This window comes from Serinus canaria, chromosome 3, assembly GCF_022539315.1.
Source record: "Serinus canaria isolate serCan28SL12 chromosome 3, serCan2020, whole genome shotgun sequence".
Lineage (NCBI taxonomy): Eukaryota > Metazoa > Chordata > Aves > Passeriformes > Fringillidae > Serinus > Serinus canaria.
Window position 1 is genome coordinate 22,296,389 of NC_066316.1, and position 27,158 is coordinate 22,323,546.

The following is a 27,158-nucleotide window of genomic DNA, read 5'->3' on the forward strand; positions in this document are numbered from 1 at the left end:
TCATTTCTTAGATGCTAATTTATTTTTTCTGCTCAGAGCACCATCCAGCAGTGGGAGGGCCCATGAAGTCCTTCCTGCAAATGAAGTGGTCTAATGGTGAGAAACGAAACAAATCTAGAATAAAATCTGTAACATAGTGAAAAAATGGGCAAATACATAGAAACAACTTTTCTAGTTATTCAACTGACAGGCAGCTGTCCCCTGCAAACTAGAAGGTGGAGAATCATCTAATAAAATCTTCCCTTCATAGAAAGTTACCAAAATGCTTAAGAAATAGAACAACAATGCAGAACCATATTTTTATTCTATCTGTACTATTAATACAGAATTGGGAGCAGCTGCTTAGTTTTTCCCATATCAATCAAAATGGTGACAGTGACAGAAAAATCCACATATGGGACAATTCACATTCCACGTAAGTTAGTGAAAGTCAGGGGTTAGCAGCAATTCATAGAGCTCAGGCTTTTCCAGTCCTCTTGCTGCTGGAAGGCTGCCAGGGAAATGCCATCAAGGGGGTCTGCTTTCACACTGCAGGATCTGCAGTTTTGTATCAGGTTAAGAGGAAGAGGAACATGGCACTGCACACTTCATTAAAACAGCAGTGGTGAAGCCAGGGTAAGTACAAAGAGAAACAAAGAGACATAAAAAATGAGAGCTGAAATTGTTAATATAAAAATGTTATCAATGTTCACAGGACACTAAGCTGCTATAATAAACCTGTGCTGTAAGAGTATGTGGCAAACAGTGAGGTATTTCCTCTTTTTGTCAGAGAAAGACAGAAGGAAATCATCATAATCTAATATAGATGACATCTTTGATGATTATTTTTAAAGAGTAAAGTGTCACTTAACCAAACCTAACATAATAGCCTTATTTAAAATGTCACAGTAGTCCTCACGGGGGAATAAAAGATTTATTTTTCTCAGTTTACAGCTGTAGGCTTAGCAGAAATACTCCACAGTAACTGCATTTGAGGACACTGAGTGGCTTTATATCCAGTATTCTCAAACCCATCAAATATTAAACTCCATAATGCTTTTGAAAATGTAAGCCTGTATATAATGTATTGCACCTGTCTGTACTTGTGATTCACATGAAGCACAGAGAATTGAGGTTAGCTTGTCCAGATTATTCATTTACACTTTTCCAAGGAGTGGGAAACAACTTGGGATTTACAAAAAGACCAGTCATATTTCAATTATTAAAAGCTTTCTTCTTTCTTCTAAGGACTGTAATTTTACATTATACACTTCTTAATGGAAAAATCCTGACAGTAAGAACTTGCAGGTTAAATAATTCCTGTAATTCCCAGCAAACAGCCCAGGTGTATGACACTACTACAGATCTGTTTGTTTCCTCTATGCTGTGTGTACACAAACACTTATTTTCTGAGCAGAGAACTGACTCATGGTAGCTAATTGTAGTAATGAGCTCCACAACACAGGGAATTAATTTAATATTCTGCTGTGCCTCTGGCCAGGCATTCTCTAGGTACAAAAATGTTCCTCAAAACTCATCTTTAATGCTGAAATGTGGCTGATCTTCAGGTTTAAAGTCCAGGTTGGGGCTGCCATCCTCATTCAGAATTCGCCGAGAAGTATAGCCAACAATTGGATATTTGGCTTTATAAACATTATTGAAGATGTCATCCAGGGACTTCAGTTCCTCCTCTGTGAGTCCTGCCTAAAGGAAACAGGGAAATGAAAGTCCTGTCTCAAAGAAATAAAAATAGAGATATTTACATATTTGTTTTGGGTTTTTTAATGATTACTGTAAACCTTAGGGTCAGCTTTTGGGTTTACAGGCAGAGCATGATGAACAAAATTGATAGTACATCCTGCAATTGTATTCCTTCCATTCAAATTCAGCCTTGACAAAACTTTAAGGTATTCAGGTCAGACAAGCAACAACCCATCTCCAGAGCTAGCATTCACTGCCATGTCAGGATACACCAAACCAAAAGAAAGGGATTTACTGTCTTTGTGAGCATCTTTTTAAATAGCAGGTGATTCCTTTTTATATGCTTACAGAACTTGTACTGATTCCAGAAACGAAAAACCTTCCTCTTGAAGGCTGTTAGCACCTTTCATGACCAGTAAATATGTTTTATGTATCTAAAGAGAACCAAAGCATTTGGACTTTAAATATGTGAGTCAACTAATATAAATACAAACAATTCAAAATCATCACTCATCATCTTGCATAATAATAAAAATTTGCAAAGTGTAATTAAACTGTTGGCCCATTTTCTTACTGTGTCATGTGTAAGATCTGCTGGATCCAGAGACATCTTTGCAACTCCTCTTGTTGAATCTTTTCCAGCCAAAGCATTGTATGGTGCTCCTTTTCCATAAAATTCTGTCAGATTTAAAAAAAAAAAAAATCCAGTGATGATCTGACAATGGGTATGTTCAGCCTCTACCCTTCACCAGACTGTGAACTGAATGTCAGTGAACTGAAAGCATCAACTCAAGCTTAAGACTCTTCTTTCCAGAACTGATTTTGGATTTCCTACTTTTTGGGCTTATACAGCTGCTGAACTTCCTATACAGCATTCTTAAAATTTACCTATTATTTAGGGAGCTGTGCTTTACAATCTCATGAGATGTTTGTAGACCCCAGAACTTCCAAGCTCTGTGTAATTTAAGACTTGAAGATCAGCCAACCCAATGTGTATGCCCAGGCAAGGTTAGTACAAACACAATAACAAGCCATTAGTTTACTTATGATGACATCCAGACAAGAGTCTAAAACCCTCACGGTTCCTTCAAACTTCTTATATAGCAAATCTGGATCAAGTAGCAGGAGCTCAAATTAAAACATTTGTAGTTCTCAGGGAAGGCACAAACAGCAGGGGGTGTGAGCACCAGCACAGAAGGAAAAGATGCAGCTGCAGCAGCGTTGACATTGTACAGTGGGTACATCCACGTTAGGTTTGATCTGCTCAGCTCATGTACCCAGGGCAGTAAAATGCTGGAGCTTCCATGTGGCCTGACCCCACATCTGGCAAGGACTCAGGGATCTGGGAAGTTCTTCCAGTTTCCATTAGTATCAGGCTAGTTTTCACTCATATCTGGCCAAGCTACCTGGACAGTAGTTTGTCTGTCTACATGTTGTGATCTCAGAACAGTATAAGTTCTAGACAAAACCTTAGTAGGGGAGCTCTCAGAGGAGGAAAATGAAGTTTTTTAGAAGAGGAAAAACTGTATCTTTTTGTTGCAATTGAACGGCAGGCTTCCAATGCACTGGGAATGTTTAAAACCAAGTGTCTGAACAATAACATGAAAGCAAAGTAGACAGCACTAACCTTTTCCAGAGGTGACATCAAACACTACTCCCTTCACTGCCAGGTAGATGGGCTGTCCTTCCTGGAGGGAAAGCCATCAATACATCCTCAGCACTTAAGCACAGGCAAAAAGCAGTTAAGTTTCAGCTGTGAAATCCAGAAGCTCTTAGGACACAAATTCTTTGTTGTATGTTTATTCTTGTTATACCACCAGACACGTTCCCTCTCTTGACATCTCTTGCTTGTGCTTTAAGCTGCCCCTAATATTCTTTGAGGGTTCAACCATAAGCAATGACAATCTTTTTAATCTAAACAGCACAACCATAGAAGACATGTCCCTTCTGCAAGTCACCTCCTGTCTGTACACTAGTCTGCCTGAAGATTATCAGCTGCATCTTTCTATTCCTAATGCAGATGGATAGTGCCCAAAATAAAATGGTGTGTGGCCAACAGCATTATTTGATTAAGAAACAAAGATAAATATATAAACACATGTAAATCTGATCTGCTGACATCTGTTTTACTTAATAAGCCAGTGCTACTGCTTTGTGTTTTATACATAAGATGTAATTTTAGTCAGACATTGGTTAGTCTCTTCAAAGTATCTAGAGAAGACCCTGAGAAGGTCAGACAGCAAGTGTTTCAAAAGTAAAGCAGATGTTTATCAATACAGGACCTTATTTTGAGTCTGGAGTTCTGCTGAGCCTTCTGAATCACAGGAAGCTAAACAGTCCTAAGTTAACACTGTCTTGTTATTTTGATAATCTTGGTGGGTTTTTGTTGGTGCTTTTGTTTCTGGATTTTATTTTTTTTTTTAAGTCTAAGTACATGGTTTAATGAATTACTGAGAGAAAATGAACTTTGGCTCCAGCTCAGGGTAATCTGAAATTCTCAGGCAGGAGCACCTTGCCAAGCGAGCAGAATGGCACATGGCACCCAATTATCTGATGGTGTGTGCAGCATCAGCCCCGGCAGCTGCCAGCCGCCCCGGGGGCAGAGGCTGGAGCGCACGGGTGCCGGCAAACCTCTCACAAACCGCTGCCCGAGAAGCAAGAGGTGCCCAGAAGGACAGGAAGGGATGGCGGGGCGGCACAGCAGCAGAGCACGAGAAATCCGAGCCTGGCGGCGGCTCCCGCGCTCGGAGCGCCCGGGAAGGCGGCAGCGCCGGGGCTGTGGGGCCCTGTCCGGCCTCGGGCACGGCGGCGGCCCGGCCCTACCTGGTGCCCGTCGTATCTGGCCAGCTCGGGCTCGGTGAAGAGCCGCACGGGGGCCTCGGCCGGCGGCCTGAAGCGCAGCTCGGGCTCGGCGGTGGCGGCCGGCAGCAGCAGGAGCAGCAGGCCGGGCAGCGGCAGGAGCAGCAGGCCGGGCAGCGGCGGCAGCGGCAGCGGGCCCCGGGCCGCAGTGCCCGCCATGGCGCGGAGCGCGCACCGCCCCCGGCCTGCGGCCCGGGAAGGGAGCGGGGTGGGACCGGAGCTGAGGGAACGCCGCGGAGAGGGCCCAGGAACGGCTCGCACAGCGCTGAGGGGCACGGCAGGGCTTAGGCTGGGGAAAAGGCGGCTCGGGGGGAGCTTATGGCGCTCCACGACGGCCTGAAGGGAGGCTGCAGCCAAGAGCGGGTCTGCCGCTTCTCACGGGTAACCATGGATAGGACAAAGGGAAATAGGCTCAGGTTGTGCCAGGGAGGTTTGGATTGGATATTAGGGGAGGCTTCTCCACAGAAAAGGTTGTCAGGCACTGGAACAGGCTGCCCCGGGCAGTGGTGGAGTCACCATCGCTGGAAGTATTTAAAAGAAACATGGATGTGGCACTTAAGGACGTGGTGGCACCATAATAGACACCTAATAAAAAAAGATTTCTCAATTTTCCTCCTTCTTCCCCTCTTGAAGTTTCTCTGCTAACTGTTTTCAATGGTTATTCACAAAATCAGCACACATAGTGCAGGCTTCATCTTTGTGACTTTAAAAACCCGGACATTTTTAGCCTAGGAATGGACTGAATAAACAGGAAATTTTCAGATTACAGTTTCCCCTATGCTATAAATACGGCAGGGGGGAACATTCAGGACTGGCAGAAGAATAAGCTGGGTGTTTATCATTCCATATAGAACTGAGAAAATTAGAACCTTTTTACAGTTCAGATTCATATATCACATGCCTTGCCCAGTGCTGACAAGTGAAGATCTGAAGGATTTAAAGCCTGGATGTTTGATCCTGCAGCATCCACTCTTTCTGACTACAGTGCTGTAATTCAAATGTATAATAGGATTGTTATTGCCAAAGGACTTCAAATCTTGGTTATTAACTCACTAGGCGTGGGCCATAGGCAGAGGGAAGTGATCAGCAGGGACTCCCTTGCAGTGTTGCATCTCAACGCAAAAAAAAAGTTACACATGCTTTTTCTTGATGATGCAACATTAACAATTACTTCCACGCTGGGGAAGGAAAAAAATAAATAGCTGTGTAGGTATTTGTGGCCACGTGGCTCATGAATCAGCCCTTACTTGGTTTTGGCTTTTATTTTCCTGCAGTGCCCCATTGCTGCGGGCACAGCGTGGGTGGGTCACCCCAGGAGTCCTGCAGGACTTCTGTCTGCTGGTCAAGCACGCCTGGTATTCTGGTAACAGCCTTGAGCAAAAGAAAATAAAAATTAAAAATTAAAAAAAAAAAAAAAAAGCAGTATTTTGTGCAGCTTGGGGGGAGCCGGCTTTCCAAGTCTGGCTCATGCTTGTGTTAGCAGAGTTTGCATTGTGAAGCAGAAAAGTCTCATTTCCCCGTCAGTCCGTCTCAGGAGGGAGAGATGTTCCCACAGACCTCCCCGGAGCGCAGCGCCCTGCCCGGACTACGCCTCCCGGCAGCCCCGGCAAGGGGCGGACACCGCCCGGGGACGGGAAGGGCCGGGCCGGGCGGTCGGGGGTCCCGGCCGCGCCTGCGTGGCCCGGCCCGGGCGGGGCAGCTCGGTTCGGTTCGGCCCGGCTCGGCTCAGCCCGGCTCGGCTCAGCCCGGCTCGGCTCAGCCCGGCTCAGTCGGCCCGTGGCTGCCCCGCCCTGTGCGGTGCCGGCGGGCGCTGCCCGACCCCGCGGCGCCGCTCCCGCCGATGCTATGCCAAAGCCAGAGGTGTCCGCATCCTACCAGGAGGTACGGGGGGCCGGGCAGGGCTGGGGGGGCTCGCCGGGCGCTGGTGCCCGACCCGGCGCTCGGCGAGCGGGGACAGCCGGCGCTGCCGCCTTGAGCTCGGCGCGGTGCTGGGTGCTGGGGCGCCAGGCGGCAGCTGCGCCCTGCAGAAAGCAGCGGTGGCTCGGGTACGCACGGTTCCCTGCTTACCTTTGAACGGGGCTAAAAGAGGGGGCAGCCGCTGTTTCAGCTATGTGAGGTGGGTACGGCTGGACTCCAGAGCCGGGCTTTGGTAACAAGGGGATGGTCTGCCGGGTGGGGGAAGCGACTTGGGTAGCAGAGCTCCCGCATCCGAAACTGAAGGACGCTTTATCGCAGTGCCAAAAGCCCGAGGCAGCGCATGGTCTGCATATCAATGTACAGGCTCAGCAGCCCGGCTTCCTTGCTCGTTCCTATCTCTCCCAGTAGACACACAAACAATTTGTGTCAAGTTCAGCAGCGGTAGAGAGTTACAGCAGAGCACTTTTGTATCTTGCAGGCAAAAGGAATGTAGATATCTTCCTTCCTCTACTCGTGACGGGTAATTTGAGGCTCAGTTTTAATACATTCTAATTTAGTGTGGTACAGTCTGTTCAGTTTCAGCTTCTGGTTTTCTTGCCTGGCCAGAAGGCATTGGAAGGTGTTGAATCAGCAGATCAGCAAAAGGCCTGTATGAACAAGTTCTCCTTTTATTTAAGGGAGTTTTATGCAGTAGGAAGGTTTTAGCCCGTGACTATCAAGATGGGGTTGATTTGTGTGCTTGTACCTAGGGAAGATACTTGTGAGGGTTAATGAATCTGCATTGATGCCTGAGGCGTGGACATGGGCAGTGCATGTTATGTGTTCACCCTAAGTACCAGCTACCACTGACACTCTCCCCATATGTTTGGGTTTATCCCAGACTGTGGCAGGAGTCAAGATAGGATGTGTGTGTAAGTGTGTCCATTCCTTCTACAGCACCTGCAACAGGCTTTGTTGCTTCTGCCCCTGGCAGGAGTGCTCAAATATCTGGAATTGCCTTTTCTAAGCTTCTTTTTGTCCAGTGCTTTTACAGTGTACAGGGCTGAAAAAGTACTGCTGGACACAGGCAGGTTCCTGTGGTTGTTTCTCCCTCAGCTGTGTGTGCTGAACCCAGAGGAATGCTGAGCGAAGTTCTTCTTTGTGCCCTTCCTGCCCTTGACATCCTGGGCTGTCTCTGCATCCTGCTGCAAGCTCAACCACCCTGCAATCTGTGCTCCTTCTCACTGGCACCACGCTTCACCCCTTTATCAAAAATACCACATGGGAAGGGCCAGCCTGTGAGGGTGAACCTGGCCGGCATGCTCCGGGTTTGCTCTTGGCAGAATCCCTGAATCCAAGGGGAGTGGCAAGTGTGAACTGGAATCAGCTGTCCCACAGTGTCCTGTGCTGGCTTCCCAGTCTCTGGGAGGCTGTAGCAGGGTGTGTGTGTGTGTGAGGTGTTGGGTTTGTAGCTCTGTGCTGCCCTAGAGGTCTGTGTGCTGCTCAGAACACAGTGGCTGAGCCATGCACAGCGCTGGGGTTTTGGTGACCTCAGTCCAGGATCTGCGGTAAAATATAGCTGGTTTTAGCTGTCTCACACATCAGCTCAACCTGCTTACTGCATCTGAAGCACTGTTAGTAGTCCTGCTTTTACCTGGCTGTCCTTCTCTGGCTTTATCTGTGAAAAGCTTATATATGAACATTGTGAACAGAGATAAGAAAACATAGTTGCATATTGTTTGGGATTTTTTGACTTGTTTCTAAGGAGTGCTGAAAGGTTGTGATTTCTGAGTTTACCACAGAATCATTTAGATTGGGAATTGCCTCTAAGATGTTTTTTCTTCCACTTGTTGAAAAAAATTGCCCCAGGTCCTCTTGAGAGGATAGGAAATGTTGCTTATTTTGTTCTTTTTTAAACTTGTGTTGAGATCTCCTTGCCATCAGGAATAGAATTCAGTTACCCTCCCAATAATCTCAGTCACTGAGGTGCCTGTGGCTGGGGAGTCAGAGAGGTGTGGAAGTCAGCTGAGGAGCTGCAGTGACTTTGTGACTTATATTACATTTGTTGGGTCAGCTCTGGTATCAGCAATTTGCACGAACTTGTTTCTTAGCTGATTTAGTGTAACTAGTACAAGAGGTTCAGTGAGTACTTTTCTTGGGTCAGAGTAGCTTATTTTGGGTCAGATAAAAAGAACCAGCATGTTCCTACAAAAAGGAGCACAGTTTTAATTTTCCCTTATTTTATCGTGATAATTGAAAAAGGTATCTTTGGTTGGACCCTTGTGTCTTGCATGTGAGCTGAGTTTTTAGCCTACAAGTTCCTCTTCACTTCTTGCCTCATGCTATGGGAAATCATGCTTTATTTATGTACTGAGCATTTAATAACAGCTGGGTAACTGCTTTCATCTTGCCTTGCATGATGGAAGTGAATACAGAAATACAGCAGGAAGTGAAGGAGACTTTACGTCAGACTTTGAAGATGTAAAATGAGTGGACTCTTTCCTAACAGGTGCTAATGATGACCTGGTAATGGCATAATGATGATTTCAGTACTGAATTAAAGCTGGGTGAAATAAAAGCACTCCCCTATGGATACATTCACGTTTCTGTTGTGTAAGTTAGGGGTGTAGTGTTTAATAGCATTCAGTGCAGCTGCAGCATTAACTGTGCCCCCGTTTTCCTTGAAACAGGAACAAGGCTAATGAGTTGTGCTGGAAGCTCATGCCTTGGTTTGCAATGCTGTAATCTCTGTGCCACTTGCCATCACAAAAGAAAGCTTGGAAAACATACAAGAGATACTTTCTGTTTGTAATGTATAAAGTCTGCAGTGCTCCACAATGTGGTGTGATGCCTATCTGCTGTGACAAGCTTCTGACTCTGACAGAAGTGGCCTGGCTGTTTGAGCCCAGAGCTCTGAATAGCAAAACAAGAAAATATCTGGTCTTTCTTGTGTTTCAGAAACACTAGAAGACTAATTAGTTGCATAACCACTAATATATAATAATTTACACAGTGAGATCAAATAAAGACCAGAAATATAGAGATACTTGACTGTTGTCTCATAATGACCCAGCCACCTGTGGCTGAGACTGTATTTCAGTGCCTTGCCTTAATACCTGTCAAAATGCATCTCCTGCTTTTTGTACCTCTTTATTAAGAGGTGCTAATGCTCTGTTTGCTGCTATGTGCTGTGGTTTCTTTATGCCTAAAAATATATTCTTCAGTGACAGAATGACGTTCCTGCTTGTCAGAGAACACGGTCCTAATTGTGGGGTTAAAATGTGTTGGAGCTGCTGGGGAAATAATTACTTTGAACTTGAATGGAAAGGTGATGTTATTGTTGAAGCAGCAGAATAGAAGTAGGTTAAATTTGTAGCATGCAAGTCACTTAATTTGTGGCTCTAAGTCTACAGAGCTGTGGCTTTTGTGTTGTGAACAAGTGGGACAGATGTTGGGTGCTCTTGGACTGGGGATGTGTTTTTGTGTGTTCGGTTAGTTGGAGCCTCTTTTATTTGTACCATAGAAATTCCAACAATTGCGAGTTGAGAGCATGTTTGGAAATTGAACCACTGTTTTAACTACACAGCTGAGTGAAGATGTGGAGCGAGTATCTGAAAATCCAACAGAGGAGAGAGAGGAAGATATGGAAGTTCACGAAGATTCCAGCTCTGTTATTTTACCAGGTGAGAACTATTGACCCAAAAATTACTGATTTTTAGGGCCTGTTACCTGCTGCAGTGGATGGCTTTGGTTGTTTTGGTTTTGCTATTTTATTGCACTTCTGAAAGTAAACAAAACACTAATTTCACTACTTATTTCCCTTACTTCACTAATGTAATTTACTTATTTTATGTGAATCAGTACTGATGGAAAGCCAAGGGGTTATTCAAGGACTGATAGGAGAATATTTCTTTGTCAGGAACTGTGCTCAATCAAAACACATTCAGCACATCTGACTCTGAGATAGCTTAGTATGTCATCTTCCTTGATGTTGTGTCTCACCTGAGTGGCAGTGGGTTGCAGGCAGAGTCTGTACCAGATTTACATGAGCAAGGTGCCATATTGAATAGATGCTTTAAAATAAATTCTTAGACTGTTCAGGCTGCTTCTGGAGGGCATGGAGCAGTGTTAAATGGGCTTGTTGCAGTTCAGGTGTGGGCACTGAGGTTAGCCAGCCTGAAAGGAGCATGGCCTAAATGCCTGGCAGCTATTCAAGGCATATTTGTTTCAGCAGTGCAGTTTTATACATATTAATGTCCTAATTGCCTTGGCTGCCATCTCCTGGCATGGAACTTACCCATGGACATTTGTAAGTGGTTATGTGTGCAGTAGGGTTCACTGAAAGGCTCCTGCTTGCTGTGGGAAGGCACAAACCCCAAACTGTAGAGTTGGAGAGCAGTGTGTGGAGAGGGCCTGACTCATTTAATGACACCACACAGAACAGTCAGCAGGAAGCATGGCTGCCTATCTCCTTTCTTACACCGAGTTTTAACATAAAATTTTGTGTGTTCAGCTGAATATCGGTCATGACAAAACATGATGTGTAACTCAGGAGTACAGGAACCTTTTCCTTAGAAGTATTGCCAAAAGAAATGGCAAATGCAAGGGGTATGGGTAAAGCAGTGTCTCTGTGTGAGTGAGACTACTGAGAAGATCTAAAGAGAACAAGATTTGAAGGAAAGGAGACTCTGGGAGGGTTGGGTCAGTCTCTTTCTAGCTGTAATTGGAAGAATCCTTCTATGGAAGTTTTTGACGTGCACAAGGAATTATGAACTAAGGGTAACAAGTATCTAGTGATTCCTACCATGGTGGAGATGCAATGCATAGATCTGGGCACGAGCATTCAGTCACTCCACTGATGTCTGTGCTGAGTGTGTAAGAATCACTTCCGACTTGAAATAGAGGAAAAGAGGTTTTTTTTTTTTTTCCTGAAGCAAAGATTGGCCATCAACAGCCTTTCTTGTGGACTTTAAACTTTGTTTCTCATATGTCCTTGAATACAAACCTTGTTTCTTGCCTGCAGTGGCCTTAGCAGAGTGCCAAATTCTGGCATGTGAAAAGGAGGCACAATCTTAGGTTGGTTACACCTCATACTTGAGAGGGAAGTATCTGCCTGGCTGATCATCAAAACTAGAATTAGCTGTGGTTTTTAAAATCAAGCTGAGTTTGAGGCTTACTTTCCTCTCACATAATTGATCTTTAAATGTAAATTCAGCAAAAATATCTGTATGTTCAAGTCCCAATCCATATTCTGCTTGTTTCCAGATGGTGAGCTGGGTACCACTACCCCTTCTTTGCGTTTCAGCAAGACCTGCCTAAAGAATGTTTTTTCAGTAATACTCCTGTTTATTTATCTGCTGCTCATGGCTGTAGCTGTGTTCCTTGTCTACCAAACCATCAGTGACTTCAGGGAGAAGCTCAAGCACCCAGTGATGTCTGTCACTTACAAGGAAGTGTCCTTGTATGATGCACCTGGTAAGGGCAGTAACAAGTAAAATGGGTTAAATTCTTGTTCTTGTTTTTCTTGGATTGGTTTAAATTTTTGGTGTTCATTCTTCAGAGCCCAGAGTGCATATAATACTTGATCCAGGTCTTTCATTTACTCACTTTAGATTAAAAAGTTGTATTGGCTTTGCACAGAAATGTAAATGTTGTATGGGAGATTTTTGGGAGCTGTCATGCCAATAACATGAATGGCAGAAGCTGTGGAGAATTATGCAACATTTCATAGATAAGAAGGCTGTAAAATGAGTCCTCTTTTAGGGGAGAAAGTGACTTCCTTTTGGAAACATTCCCCAGACTGTGTCATTCAAACAGAGTAGCACATAGGAGTAACACAGGAGCTCAGTGCTGCACTGGGCAATGAGCTGCCATTCACAGTGAGGAGGTGAATTTCTCAAACCAACCACAAAATAACCACAATGCCACTTTCTACTACTTCCACCCTGCCTTGTTTACAACATGGCATTACGTCAGTAGGCAGTGAAAATCTGATGTGGCTGCAGGGAACAATGTTGGCACAGAAATGCAGCATGGCAGCAGAAACTGTTGCAGTTTGCAGGAGGAGTTGCTCCACAGGGGCATTTTTGATTAGTGAATAGTTTTTTTTTAATTGTCCAGTAGCCACTCATAAGTAGAGCCATGGTAGCAAATGCAGCTCAGTCAGTCATCAGTGAGTTTCCAGTTTAACAATAACACTTCTGTTTGAAGTGTTACCACATTTTCCAAATACCCACTTCAGTAGTTGTGGCTGAAAGGTATTTTGTGAGGTGTTGCCATATTACTGTAGTTGTTTTTCTCTATGGCCAGTTAGCCTAGCTCTGGAAGTAGTGCTTTATGTTTGGGCCATATGAATCTGACTGTAAGAGCAAGCAAATTCAAGCTTTTCCCTTTTTTTCCCCTCCCTCATGTGAGCATTTCATGCAGCAACAGGAAGAAAATAAGGAGATTTTAAATATGCAGAGCAGCATACAAATAAATCCAAAAGTATTGTTGGAGATCCCTGCAGATCAGAGAACCTAAATCAATGTAGTCCTTTATTTTATTGCTCTATTAAAATGACGAGATGGCAAGTTGCAAGCCTGGAGCTCTGAAGAAAGAAATAAAGCTTTTGATACATGCTGAGTGCTTTGACCTCTCACATTTTGGTGGGCAGGTCATCTCAGTTGTGAGTTAATTATATCTAATCAACTCTTTTTTCTTTTTTTTTTTTTTTTCTAAGTTGGACTAGATTATCTTCCAGCAAACTTGTTTCCAGTAATAGATACAGTGTAGGTGGTGTAAAAGGAATTTGAGGTTTGGCTCTTGTATTTTGCTAGCCTTCCAAAGCTGAGGTGGCTGAGGTTGTGAATGTGCTGTTGGGCTGAAACAGGAGGTTTTTGGCAAATGTGGGTTTCCACCCAGGTGGAGCAGTTGCCTGCCCTACCCAGTGCTGTAAATAATAAGAGATGGTAGCAGTTAGTGCATGTCTGATGGCTTTGATTTTTATCATGATGTCACATTCAGTTAACAGAAGACATTGTGTTCTGAAGAGCATCTTTTCACTTCTGTTAGCTCAGCCAGTGATCTTTGTTCTGTCATGTATGGTATGTACATTATTTCCAATTAACACTTGATGTGTTAAATGCCAGTATCTGAAAACTAAAGCACTGCATGTCTCATTTGATGCTCCCTAACGTATTTTACAGATTTATCTGGGATTGAGAGGGACTGATTGATTAGCTGCTGGCTTGTGGGAAACTTGGTAGCTTCTATGAACCTTGAACTGTTGTAACAGAATATGAGACCTGATTTTTTTCAATGCATCATGGGGGTTCTGTCCTGATGCAGTTGGTGTTTTTGTCCTGCTCCAGAAAAATGTGGAAGTGCATGGTTTAATTTGATTGTTTTGTGGCATCTTAAAGATAAAATTCCAGAATGAAAATCGATGTCCTCAGGAAGGAAATGAGTGCTCTCCAATGTTTTTTCTCCCCAAACAGGTATTGCCTTTTACCCAGGCAAGGCTCGGCTGCTTAGCTGCAAGCATCATTACTACGATCACATTCCACCTCTGATAAATCCAGGTCAGCCAGGAGACATTGAATGCACCACTCAGAGGATCAACTACACAGATCCTTTTACTAATCAAACTATGGTAATAACAATATAATAGAGCAAAGCTTATTCAGTGTGGGGTTTCTGCTCATAATCTTGTTGGAAAGTAAGAGTATGTACTATATGCTGTAAAAAAATCCTTGCTTCTGGTTTGGATTTTTTGTAAGCCATCTGTCATTTTGTTTTCAGAAATGTAAAAGACCCCAGTCAGTGTTTATATGTGTTATGGAAGATGAGCTGTCCTGTGGGTGTGTGCAGCACAAAACCCTTAATGGGATAAAATAAGTAATTTTTCACAGTGAAGCTCTCACTTCATTCTTCTCCTAAATGAACTGGGAAGCATTTTCCTGGATATGGTAAACCTAGCTGTGATTGAAGGCAGTAGCAGTATCCATTAAAGGAGGATAGCTAATCTCTTTTTTTATGTTTGCTGGGAATTCATACATGAATTCTTGCTGGGAATTACACGCCATGTTTGTCACACTTGGAAGAATCTTAAATGGGCACCAAGTGCTTCATTACACTGAAATGCTTTGAGCCAGCAGGATGGGTGCACTGAGGAATGATAGTCTGTCTTAAATTGCACTTAGAAGTGCAGGGAAGCTTGCTTCTTGATAAACAAATGTCCAAACCCCACAAATTACCATATTCAATACTTCAATATTAATATTTAAACACTGAATCTTGATGTAAAGACCTCCTTTTTAAACTGAAAGGAGGGAATGAAGTGGCATTCTTGTTAGGTATTTTAATAGATAAAGATAAAAGAAACTCTGTGTGTGTGTGTTAGATTTCTACAGAGTATTAGTGCCAGATGGTAAATTAATGAACAGGAGATGAGGATTCCTTTGCTCCTCTCACCATCTCTGTTTGCTTACAGAAGTATGCTTTGGTTGTTCAAGGCCCTCGTGATGTGAAGAAAAGGGAGCTGGTGTTTTTGCAGTTCCATTTAAATGAAACAGACCAAGATTTCAGTGCCATTGACTACCTGCTGTTTTCTTCTTTCCAAGAGTTTGTCAGCAGGTATGTAAAGGGGGGATGAGCCTGTGGCTGCATTGAACTTGATGTCACAATCCTTGTGAAAGCAGGGCTTTTTCAGTAAAAAACAGGCAGGCTTTTATGATTTTTTTAAAATGTGTTGACTATGTTGATGCTCTTTCATGTCTTTGTTTACTAACCTGACCTTTAGAAAATGTATTGAGGGCTTTTTCAGTGACAAAAACTGTTCTTCAGCTGTCTTAAACCATTTGTTCCTGCACTTTCTAAAAGCTTGGAGTTTGTGCTGGCTTGCTGCTGTCTGCTGCTGTGGGTGATCAGGAAGTGTGCTGTCCTGGGTAGTGTGTCAGGAAGTGCACCAAGAACACAAATATTTCTGTACCATTTGGGGGTTTTTAAAGCAGTTGCTGTAAAGGTCAGATCTCTAGATCGCTCTGTTGTGATTTCATTGAAAGATTAACTCTGTTTCTTTGTATTACTGGCTATATTTAAGATTCTGCAGAATGATGTAAATTCATGTATGGGGTTTCTGAAATTGCTTTGTGTTGCTTTGACATTGGTATCATTGGAGTATCGAATCAACCTTCTGATTTTAACAAGAATGGAATTAATCTTGAACTTTCTTGAAAGACCCAATCTTTTTTCCACCTTTTGAGAATAAATTTCATATTTAACAGTTTAATTTTTGCTTTAATTTGAATTCAAGTTCTGTTCTTCTCACTGAGATCCAGATTAAAAGTTAGTCAAGAAATATTGGTCATAGTGACACCTGATAGAAAACCTTAATTTGATAATAGATGCTCAGTGAAAAAGGGACAGGGGATAGAGGACCTGTGCAGAACAAAATTAGGTGGGGGAGGGAAGAGAACAGATTTTATTGTAGCAAGGCCTTCTCAGAGGCTTGGACATGGTCATACTGATGCTTTTCAGGTGGAGCAAGGAGTGGAAGTGTTCAGGCGTGCTGCCTCTGGGTGGGCAAGGACCAGTTAGGTGGAATTGCCTTTTACACAGCATGTCTGCGTCAGTGAAGGCATCCTAAGTCATTAACTGTTTTCTGTTACTGTACTGAAGCACCTCATAAAATGCTAATGTTCTGGGTGGTTTAGGCATTGATATTTTAGGGTGAGAGAACTCCAGTTAAGAGCAGTGGTGTAGAAGGTGCTGCTTGTTCCTTGTGTTGTTTTTTTCTGGTTTTATGGCTTGTGCTTACAGTGGGACCACTTACAGCAAGTTTTCAGCTCTTTCTGTACTGCCAGGCACCAGCACTGCCTGAGGCCACCCCAGGTGCTGCAGCTGGCTGGGGACAGGATGTACAGCTCAGTCTGTGCATCCTCAGGCCTTGGAAGCCACGTGGGAAATGGGGATGTTTGTTTGGGGGTGCATCCTCTGTGCTTGCTTGAGGCAGACAGTAGGAATAGGAGTTAAAACTAGTTTTGAACTGACCCAGGTGAATGGTAACATTGGCAAGGGGATGAAGGCCTCAGTGGTGAATGATCTGCATGTCTAGATGGAATAAAGGGAAAGAGCCAGCTGTGGCCAAGAGGCCAGTGGTGTCTTTTCTGCAGCATCCTCCCAAACTTGATACAAATGGTGTGGCTTGTCTTGCTCAGCGCTGTGTTTGCTGTCCCGGCATGAACTGGCTGGGCTCAGGGCAGGTTGGGAGTTTACATTTCTCCTGACTATGAGCAGTGCATGTGCAACTGCACTGTGTATGTGGAGAGCGCTCATTCTGTCCAGCTTCCAGCAGAAGAGAAAATAGAAATGATTTCTTGTTCATCAGCAGATACTAAATTTAGCTGATGGGAAGTCTGGCTGAAGATATCTGTAGAAACTGTTGTGTGTCCTTCCATACAGCCTCTGAAAACTTCTGGAAATTACTGGCCCCTGTTAACTACTTCTCCTGGCCAAGTGTCTCACTGGTTATGAGGGCCCAGAATAACACTGTGCCCAGCAGTTCATGTGCAGTGTTATCAGAGGTGCCTCAAGCAGTAAAAAATGGCCTCAAAGACTTGTCCCTTGAAGAGAGTTTTGGTGGTGTAGTAAGTGCTGAGCACTCAGCAGGGCCCAGTTGTTTCTGTCAAGGGCTTTATTCTCTGCAGCCCTTCTGTTCAAATTGGATCAGACTCCATGGAACTGGCACTGCTCACTGGTTTTGTTCTGGGCTCCACAGAACACTGCTGCACTGTGTGCTCTTGTTGGCCTCTGAGCTGGAAGGAGATGCTGCTGGCCTCTGTTTATTTTTCTTTTTTTTTAAGGTAGTAGCAGCTGCTGTCTGTACCATATTAATTGGGGGAGGGAAATAATGAAATCCTTGCAAATTACCCAAAATGTGTGGCTAAAAATGCAAGTTCCTCTCCTGAACTGTCATTGGGATAATCCATGGGGTTTAGAAGAAAATCTTGAATATATTCCTGACAAAACTATTGTTAGTGTAGCATGGCAAATAACTTCTGCTCCTGTGAAATGATGGATACCAGTGTGAACAGTTCAGAGATGATTTCAGGGTCTAAACTGAGCTCAGTGTTCATGTCTCCGATCTGGATTGCTACATGCAGAGAAATACAGCATAGAAGGATGGAGACTTTTGGTACCACATCAGCCTTTATTAGCTGCCACGGCTGTTTGAGAGTTTCCTGGTCCGGGGAAACACAAGAGCAATAAACACAGATTGGACTTGAACCATCAGTGGGTTTGGCTCTTGGAATCTGCTGGTGGGATGTCCTGAACTTCTCAGGCTCTCCTGGGGTGGTCCCTAGACACTGGTGGTAAAGGATCCACTGCAGCACTACAGCCCAGTCCAGAAATAAGTTAGTGACTCCCACAGATTAAAAAAAAAAAAAAAAAGAGAGAGAGAAAGAAACAAAATCCCAAACAGCAACAACAAAAGAGGTGTAGCCTGTGTGGGTTGTCTGTCTTTGGTGTGAAGAAACTGCCTGGAGGACTGTTTTTCAGCTTTAAATCCCTCTCCTGTCTTGTGTTCACTTGTGTGTGTGGTTTTAAAGCTCTGCTATTTGCCCTCTGCTATAATTTGTGCAAAGCTTGTTCCTCTGTGCTGTGCTTCTCCTGTCCACCCCCCTTTTTCCCCCCTCACTCTGTGGCAGTGGTCTGGATTACAGAGATGCCTCTCAGATCACTTCTCCACAGCTTCTCCTAAGATATTATTAATCCTTCTTGTTCCAGCCTGCAATTACTGTCCAAGGCAGAGCACACTGCTGCTGTCTGCCTGCCATGGAAGCTGTGGCTGTAACGTTCAGCTCTGTGTCATAACTTCCTGCCTCATTTTTCCACGTTGGAAAGCTTGGAAAGCTTTTCCAGGGTGCTGTATTTAGCCAGCCATTAGGCATATGACTGCCTGGCAGAGTGCTAATTCTGTGTGTTCCTCTTGAGTGGCAAAGCACTCCAGTGCTCCCCTGTGCTGTCCCCTCAGCTGCTGCTCTGCCCACATCCCAGGAGGGGAAGCAGCTGTTGGATTAGGTGTTCCTGTGCTGCTGGTTTGCTCTGGTGAGGAGCAGGCAGGCCATGGGCTTTGTCCTTAGGCTCTGCCCACATCTTTCCTGTGGGAGGCAGAGAGGTGCCATCCTGCTGGGGTCACTAAACAAGCACCTCATGTCAAAATAAAGGTATTCCTAACTTCCTAGGACACCCTGGCAACAGCATCTGCCTTGGTAGGTGGCAAAGTTAGTTTTTCTTTGCAGAAACCCTTCTCTTTTCTGTGCATGTGCACAGTGGAGTTCTGTGTTTGGGTACTTGGGAGAATGGCTTTGCTGGGTTTTGCCCTGCCATGGACACGTGTGTATTCATCTGTTAAGCCTGAGCAGGTGCTGTGGTACAGAGGAGCCATCAGTTTGATATTTATATCAGTGCACTCCCTTTGGTCCTTGTAGACAAGGCACCTTGGTTTGTAGAAAGAAAAGAAGCCCTGAGTTTGAAAACTAAGAAAAAAAGACAGGAAAAGTGCAAACCTGGTCAGCTCTGGACAAATCTTCCTGATTGGCCTGTTCTGGAACAAGAGTTTGCTTCTTCACCTCTGCTTTTCTCCTTTACTTTTTTGCATTTTTCTCCTGAAGGGTGAAAACACCTTCATTTCCTAAAAGACCTGGTTATGCACACCTTCTTCCACAAAAGCAAAGAACACTCTTTCCCTTCTCCTAGGTAGATGGATTTAGTCTGGATCAAAACCCTCTCCCTTCTTTTAAGGACCAGCGTACCCTGGCATATCTTGACAACCTGAAATCTGTCTTTGGAAAAATAGCCCTTAGTGGTTCCTGACTTCTCTCAGTGGTTTACCCTTTCTTCTCAAATGAAGCCTTATTGGAAAAGCAGCGGCAGGGCTGGGCTGATTTCACAGGGATGACATGAAAATGGCTAAAATCACAGTACTGAAGAGCTCCAAGCAAATAGCATGGTTAATTCACTATGTCCTGTGCAGCTGATAGAGAAGAGATGGAGAGCAGATATGCCTTAAAGCTCCCTCTTTACTGCTTGCAGCATGAGGGGTGTTGCAAGCCTTAAAGATTTACAGGCACAGTATTAAAAAACAAAACCCCAGCCAAAACACACGAAGCAGTCCTGTTCTTCTGGGGGCTGCAAACAGCTGGGATTGCATATTGGGATAACAGTTACTGCAGGTGGGAGCCTGACACCAAAGCTACAGTGCTTCCAGAAGAATAGGATTATACTGAAGGTCAATTTTGAGGCACTTTAAGCATGTATCCATTTCAACTGGTTTATTTGGCAACCAGAAATTAGGTGAAGCACCCTGTCCTTCCTCTAGGCTCTTCCTGCTGTCTCTTGCTTCCTGACGTGGTGATGAGTTGTTTCCTGAGGTCCTGGCTCTGCTCCTTCCTGTCCCAGGGGTGGCTGATGAGCAGAGCTAAACTCCCTGTGGGGCAGGACAATCTCTGCAGGCAGGCAGAGCTCCAGGGTTGTAGGGCACCAGGTAAGTCCTCTGCAGTTAAGGATGCACCAGTGAAGGGCTGCCATTAATGAAAACATCACTGCACACAATGTTTTAGGTGTGTTGAATTTAGCAGGTGGAGAATAAAGGGAGTTGTGAACATAGTTTGAAGTGCCTAGGTCTGACCTTCTGCCTGCAGTGCTCAGTTTGGTCAGTAAAGTAATGCTGCTTTTTTTTTTTTTCCTTTAGTCCAGAAAAAGCAAAATTCATGAAGGACTGTGAAAGCTCCTACTCCAGCTGGAAGTTTTCTGGAGGTTTCCGAACTTGGGTCAAGATGTCCTTGGTCAAAACAAAAGAAGAAGATGGCAGTGAGACTGTTGAATTCAAACAAGAGGTAAAAAATAATTAAAAAAAAAAACCAGTACTCATAATGGTTTGGGAGTTTGGTTTTGTTTCATTGCACCCATGATGCCACTTTGCTCTGAGCAGTTTTGGCTCTCATTGATCACACTGTTTCTCAAGAAGGAGGGATTCTGTAGGAATGAAAATGTCTTGATGTGCTCAGCTGTTGGTGTGGCCTCGTGGCAGAGCTCAGGAAAACATCTCCTTACAGGGAGGCCAGAAATCCAGGCCTCACCTGGGATATGGCCCCTGTGGTGCCAAGAGATTGACACAGAAATATTAACACAGCTACCTACAGTCCAAGGTGGAGAACAATTGCCAAAGGAATTGTCTAAATAACAGCTGCTGTTGGAAAGAGTATTGTTTAGGCTGCCACTGATGTTAGGATGAAGAAGGAAATGTAAGCCTTGTATCCTTTGTAGCATTCTTGTGTCTGCTTTTTGTTTGGCTTTGGAATTTTTAGCTATTGAGTGTCCTTAGAAACATGGAGTAACTTCTCTTCTTGCATCATTTAAAACTAGAAAATATTCAGGTGGAAGATGCAAGCTTATCTAAAGAGGAAATGAGCCTGACTTTCATTCCTGTTCTGTTCACATTAATGCATGGGAAAATAATTATGTTTTGAGTTTGTTTTGCTTCCAGTGTTGGTTGGAAAGGAAGTGTCTCCCAAGTGGTAAGAAATGAAAATTTTGAGAGCTGTCCTTTCCAGAGGGTGTCTCTTTCAGAGACTATACTTTCTCTTGGTCCTTGGTACTCTTGGGAAGAGTGTTCTGGGGAGAGCAGAACGAAGCAGAATCTCCAGTTCCATCCCTAGTTCTCCCAAGGTGTTACATGGCACAGCCTCAGGGGAAGCCCAGAGCTGTGGCTATGAGGGGAGTACACTCCTACTGCACTAGAGAAGGACAGGAGGCAAATCCCAGAGTCATGCAAGTCCCAGGTCAATACCTTGGTGTGGAGGAGAGGAAAGAATGCATTAGTCTGCTGCTGCCATGTAAGCACTGACAGCAGCTGTCTGTCTGTCCTTCTTCACCTACAGCTCTGCATCATTTGCCATTTGGTGCTTACCAAGTACAGGATTTTTGAAAGTCTTCCTTTGTGTGCCCAAGTCTAATGTGACACAAAGTGGAAACAAAAGGCTGGCTCAAATTCAGGAAAAAAAAGAGCATTTTGTGACCATAAACATCTATTTAGTTCAGCAGTTATGGACTGATCCTCTGAACAAGTGAACACTGTTGCTGGTTTGGGTTTTCTGTTTGTTTTGTGCGTTTGTTTGTTGGTTTTTAATAAAACCTAGGAACCAGGAATCAGATCCCTATTAATAATACAACAGAAATTGAAACAGCTCGGGCATAATTTGCACTTGCTTTGTTTGACAGTGCAACATCTGCTCAAATTGCACCAGGAAATCCATTAGCCTTTCAAATCCAAACCTGGGAGCTGGCACACTGGAAAGATGGATACAAATACCAGGTCAAACAGAGCAGTCACTCACTCTGCTAACTAGCCCAGCAGGCATTCATTTGTATTTTCTTCCTTTCCCATTGCCTTTGTTTTGCCTTGTGTGCTGTTTGTTTCCTGGTGTGCAGTTTTCTTGGATGAGTGTGGTTGGGGCACTGGTACCCTGTAATGAGGAATCAGCTGTAGAAATGTGGGGCAAGTGTTGGAATCCAAAATGCAGGGAATTCTCAAAACTTTGGGCCTGTAAGCCAAAACTTAGAATTAAACACTAAATTTGATCTCAGGCCTTGGAAAAGGCTTCCAAACTTAGGTTTGGAAGCAAGAATGTGGGTTTATAGTTTAGAGCAGAGACACATTAGGTTAAGTAGAGGAAAGTTCAGTGTTTTAGGGTACAGTAATGTAGGTTTGTGTCATAACAAGACTGGCTAAGAAAGCTTACACTGTAGTATGAGTCCAAAAGACAAAATATTTAAGGATTGGGTGAAAAGCATAAATATCCATGTTGGCATTGTTTTATTGGTTAACAAAAGGTCTTGCAACTGGAGGTCTTGTGACCTTCTGATGAACCATGGGGTAAAGATGTGAGCTGAACTCACCCTTCCTGCCTGTGTGGAAGATAAGGAAAATAAATTGCACCATCTAAAGCAGCTCAGAGGTCTTGTCTCTGACTCATTCAAAACTCCTCACAAATCCTCACAAGCAAGTCTGCAGCAAAGGTGTTTGACCAGAAAGCACAAGCTGGGGAAGCTCCATATGCTCTGAGTGGCCAGGAACAGTGTTCTAGCTCCTGCTTCTTCTTGCCTGCAGCCTAAAATCTGTTCAGGGCTGGGGCTGTGGAGAAGACTGAAAGATACCCTGAGGTATTTGTAAAGAGACTGCACCATGGTGGATCACAGGCTTTTGTGGCAGGTCATCCCTCATGCCATGGGAAGGCTTGTAAGGAGATGAAGAGTGGTCTCCTTAGAGACTTCCAATGCTGCCTGGAAAACTGGGCTCACAAAACACAGAAAAGGCTCTTCCATCATCTCTCTCATCTTTATGTCACAACCCTGATGCAAAGTCACAGTGCTGCTGGACTCATTGCTTCCAGGACAGAATTAAACAGGATGAGCAGCAGTGTCCCTCTGCACACCCCAAGATGTAAACACTCCTTTGAGGCTTGGAGAAGGGAGAAGTCCTTCCAGCACTGTGCTTTCCTGAGCTCCCTGTGTGGCTCTTGGGCAGTTTGTGTTATGTCCTAGGAGCAGGGGGCACTTCAAACTGGTTGTGTTGGTTACTGCCTGTGTACAAACCCTGTGTAGTTCCCCCCTGGGCTGGGGGCAGGTGGTACAATACAATTGTTTTCCTGGGGGCTGATGTCTTAATATTTTCCTGGTTGTGGTTCTTGAGACTCTGGCTTCATGTGGCTGTAACGTAGTCTGGTATCCTAACCCAGTTCCCTGTTGGAATTGTGTTACAGCTCTCTGCTGGGCAGCATCAGTTTCAAGTGGTGACCTAGTTAATGGGCAGTACTGGGAAGGATGGGTTTGGTTGTCAGTACCTGGGCTTCTTTCCTTCCATGTTCATTCTGCACTTGCTGGAATGTTCTAGTTTATTCTACAAGCTGTTTTCCAAATAGAAGGAAACTTCCTGCCACCATTATGTGGTTCTGTGGCAAATAAAGCAAATTTAACCTTCATTCATGAGAACTTTCCAAATGTTGTATTACTACAAGTAAATGAGTTTTGGAAGTAAATTGTCCCCTCTTGAGAGGCAATGTAGAAATGGTATTGTAGTGTGATACTGAGTGAGAAATGGGAAAATAATAGGAACGTGAGACAGAGGGAGGAATCTGCCCTTGCCATATTTTGGCAGCCCATTGTTCTAGGTAGAGAAAGGCTGCAGTGGAAGGCTCTAAACAGTCTGGTATTTTCACCTTCTTACAGGCCTATTCTGTTGCACAAAAGACTCATTGCACTGCTGAAGAAAGTAACCTGCACTTTTCTTTCCCTCTCCCCAGACCAGTGTGGTTAACTACATTGACCAGAGAACTAAACCAGGGAGTGACCAGCTGTTCTTTGTGGTGTTTGAATGGAAAGACCCTTTCATACAGACTGTTCAGGATGTGAGTAACCCAGCAGTCCCCTCCTGAATCACTCTCTGACTCTGCATGCTCATGCACTGTGTGTGCATGCACTTGCCTCTCTTACCTCACCCCAGGAAGAAATGCAGAGAAGAGTGAGGTGCTTCTGAAATTTCAGTGTAGGCTCTTCCTTATGTCCAGTAATGCATTCTGTGTGGAGGTCAGGACCGTGTGATGCTGCTCCTTGGGTGGGTGACACTCAGCATTCTGCTTGCAGCTACAGGTACCTTGTAGCTAAGAAAAGCACCTGTCTCTTGTTCTAGCAAAGAGTAGCTTCAGACAGGGCTGAAATTTTTGCTTTAGTAAGTCTGCTGGATAATTTGATTTAATGACTTTTTTTTATTTTAATTGACAAGAAACCTAGGCTGAAATAAGAATAATAAAAATAGCCTAGTGTATTTTTTTATCCATTTTTAGAATAAATTCATTGTAATAAAATGTGGTACTGTATTAACCACATAGGTCTGGCAGCAGGAAAATCAAGAGTGTTGGTGTTTTCTTGCCCAAAATCAGTGTGAATGCAGACTGTGTGGGACAGGAGCTGGTCCTTTGCACTCCTGCTGTCCCAGCAGGACCCAGGCACCTCCTTGGCCTTCAGAGCCCAGTCCTCTTCCCACAGCTCTCACTCCTCTCTACCTGTGTGGAATCAGATGAGGGGACTAATATTTGTCATCTCTTTCAGATTATCACAGCAAATCCCTGGAACATGATTGCTCTTCTCTGTGGGATCTTTCTGGCCCTGTTTAAGGCAGCAGACTTTGCTAAGTTAAGTGTTAAGTGGATGATCAAAATCCGAAGGCGGCACCTGAAGAGGACTCGTCAAGTAACGAACCACATAAGCTGAGACTAAGACTGCCTTTTAACTGTCCATAGCAGGAGGGATAGAAAATAACTGGAATAAACTGCAATCAGCAATTAAAGCTGAAAACCAGGTATGTTTCCTTCCAGAGAGATGCTGGCTGGAGGAACAGCCTAGTGAACCGGCCTTGGAACTGCAGAAGGCACTAACTCTAGGACAGGTCTAACAAACTCACGCTTTTCTAGTCCAAGTTTAACAAGTTTACCTCTGTGGAGGCAAAGGAGGGAACTCAGTAATGTTCAGAAAGTCATCACTGTAGTAAATTGTGGAAAAGTGGACAGTGTTTGAATGTTTCTCCAACAGACCCTTTAGTTTCTGCATCAGCTGTGAGCTGCTCCCTAGCACAGTCACTTGCCTTGATGGTGCTCAGTGGAAGGTAAAGTGCTCTGAAAACATCCTGGCCTCTCTTCTCCAAAGCATATTTTAAAACAAAATACACTGGAATTCCATTACATGTCATCTTTAAATCAAAGTACAATGACTTTAATATTAAAAAATACTTCAAGTAATCTATTGTGTGCCTTCTTTGAAACTACCTGCTCTCAGGCTGGGAAGGAGCTTTACAGGAGGCAGGAGTGCTGTGGCATGAGGATAAGGTGAAAACCACTGATCAGTCCAGCTCAAAGGAAACTCAAGCAACAGGACAATGTGGGGGGCTGAGCTTGCGGCTGATCTCAAAATCAGTCTCTGGCTCTTGTTTATCCCTCTTTCTGGCAGTCTTTCCTAAGTTAGTGAAAAAGTCTTTCATCAGCAGGGCATGGAACTGTGATTCTCTGTTCTGTGGGGAATGCCTGCTCACCAACTGTGCTGGGGTGCTGGTGTCTTTTTCTTCCTTATAAGTCCCTTGTTAGTTGAGATGCCTGACTGGGATGTGTGGAGTCTGCAGGGAGCAGGGCACCACTGTGTGTTTGCTCTGAAGGCTTTGCTGCAAGGATGCCAACTCAGTTTGCTTCTTCCTTCCTCTCCCAGCAGAGTACTCAGAGGAGTAAGAGTATCCAAAGTACCCCCTCACCTTCCTTCCTTGTTTTTGGCATCTGAGGAAGCCTTCTGGGACAAAATTTCCTACTTTCAGCTGGCTTCCAGAGCAAGTTAAGGCACTGCATTGACCAGACAGCCTTAAACAGGGGAGCAGCAACTCATGGCAATAAGATAAACAAAATAGCAGCACTGGCTGTCTGGGGGAAAATGTTTAATATGGGGACAAAGGTGTTTGTGTGGGAGAAAAGGTAGGGACTGGACACCCCCTATCTTCAGCATCTCACAAGGATGCCTCCTGTGCACTAGTGCACAGCAAGGGAATGAGATTAAACTGGACAAGACCAGCAAAGGTCAAACACTCCATGGCTGAAGCAAAATGAGCTACTCCATCCCTGGGTGATGGGGAACAGGACAGAAACCAGAATCCCCCACCCTTAACCCTTCCACATCAAGAAAACCCCCGGACTTCACTAACTTACAGCCTATGCTATGACAACTGAGCTTTCTTGACACCTCACTGCCAAAGGAACACAACTGTTCCTTGAACAAATGATATTTCTTGGATTTAAAAAAAAATATAATTTCCTGTTCTTAGATTTTACAAATAACAAACAAAAAACAACAACGACAACAAATTAGAAACAATTGGAACCAGTTCTGGTGGATCCTACTGCATTTTTTCTTTTTTTGCTAATGAGGTCAAAGAGGATAAGTTGGAAGACAATGTAGCTGCAGCTGTGGGGTGAGTAGAAGGCATATTTAAATAAAGGATAAACTCCTTTTTGCAGTGTGCACTATTTTTTCCCCTCAATAAACTCCCACAGCAGTCCACTTCAGTCACTACATCTCAGCTGTCAAGATGTTTTGTTTTATAAGGAAATGTCACAAGAGCAGACCAGTGATGCCAGCCAAGAAACCTTTCTTTTACATACCTATTTATAGGACAGCAAGTGTTGCACAATTTGGAAGGCTGTCTTACAGCTCCTCTGTTGTTTTTTTTCCTATTACTTAAGCCTGATGTCCCTATTTGTAACTTTGGGAAAAACTTGTCACAATTACAAATGGCAGTGATTTGTTCCTTGAACCCCTGGCAAGGCGTTTGGTTCCCCAACATTTGTGTAAGCTATTTTGATTTAGGCTCTGGGACAGCTGAACAGAGATTGTCACACACTGGGAACTTTATTTTTCTAAAGGCAAAAAGGCACTGAAGCACTAAACCAAGGTGAGCTGTGCATGTGTGACTGTCCTTTCCCTTCAGGCACTGCTAGTCCCATGCCCTCTGTGAAACAACTACTTAGAGACAAAAATGAAGCAACAAGTAAGTGTAATACAGGAGACTCCAACAGTGGAGCAGGGACTTCCCCACTTTTGCCACTCAGTGAAAAGCCACAAGCCACACTGGACAGTTAAAAAGTTGT

General features: G+C 44.2%; 2 protein-coding genes across 3 annotated transcripts; one reads left to right on the plus strand and one right to left on the minus strand.

Annotated features, from left to right (window-relative positions):
* Nucleotides 1–5,207, minus strand: NENF (neudesin neurotrophic factor). The gene is made up of 4 exons (XM_050973106.1): nucleotides 4,504–5,207; nucleotides 3,308–3,368; nucleotides 2,255–2,358; nucleotides 1–1,683 (listed from the first exon to the last, which is right to left on the minus strand). The coding sequence occupies exons 1-4, from the start codon at nucleotides 4,696–4,698 to the stop codon at nucleotides 1,507–1,509; spliced, it is 537 nt and encodes a 178-aa protein (XP_050829063.1). The 5' UTR covers nucleotides 4,699–5,207; the 3' UTR covers nucleotides 1–1,506.
* A 1,045-nt stretch (nucleotides 5,208–6,252) lies between these two features.
* On the plus strand, nucleotides 6,253–25,271 carry PACC1 (proton activated chloride channel 1). Of its 2 annotated transcripts, none has more exons than XM_050973105.1 (8): nucleotides 6,253–6,420; nucleotides 10,022–10,118; nucleotides 11,701–11,910; nucleotides 13,914–14,068; nucleotides 14,909–15,051; nucleotides 20,171–20,315; nucleotides 23,781–23,885; nucleotides 24,586–25,271. In XM_050973105.1, the coding sequence occupies exons 1-8, from the start codon at nucleotides 6,385–6,387 to the stop codon at nucleotides 24,745–24,747; spliced, it is 1,053 nt and encodes a 350-aa protein (XP_050829062.1). In that variant the 5' UTR covers nucleotides 6,253–6,384; the 3' UTR covers nucleotides 24,748–25,271. The 2 variants fall into 2 exon arrangements, with proteins under 2 accessions (XP_050829062.1, XP_050829061.1); XM_050973104.1 differs by having other exon boundaries at nucleotides 6,276–6,420; nucleotides 9,959–10,118.
* The last annotated feature ends 1,887 nt before the right edge of the window (nucleotides 25,272–27,158 follow it).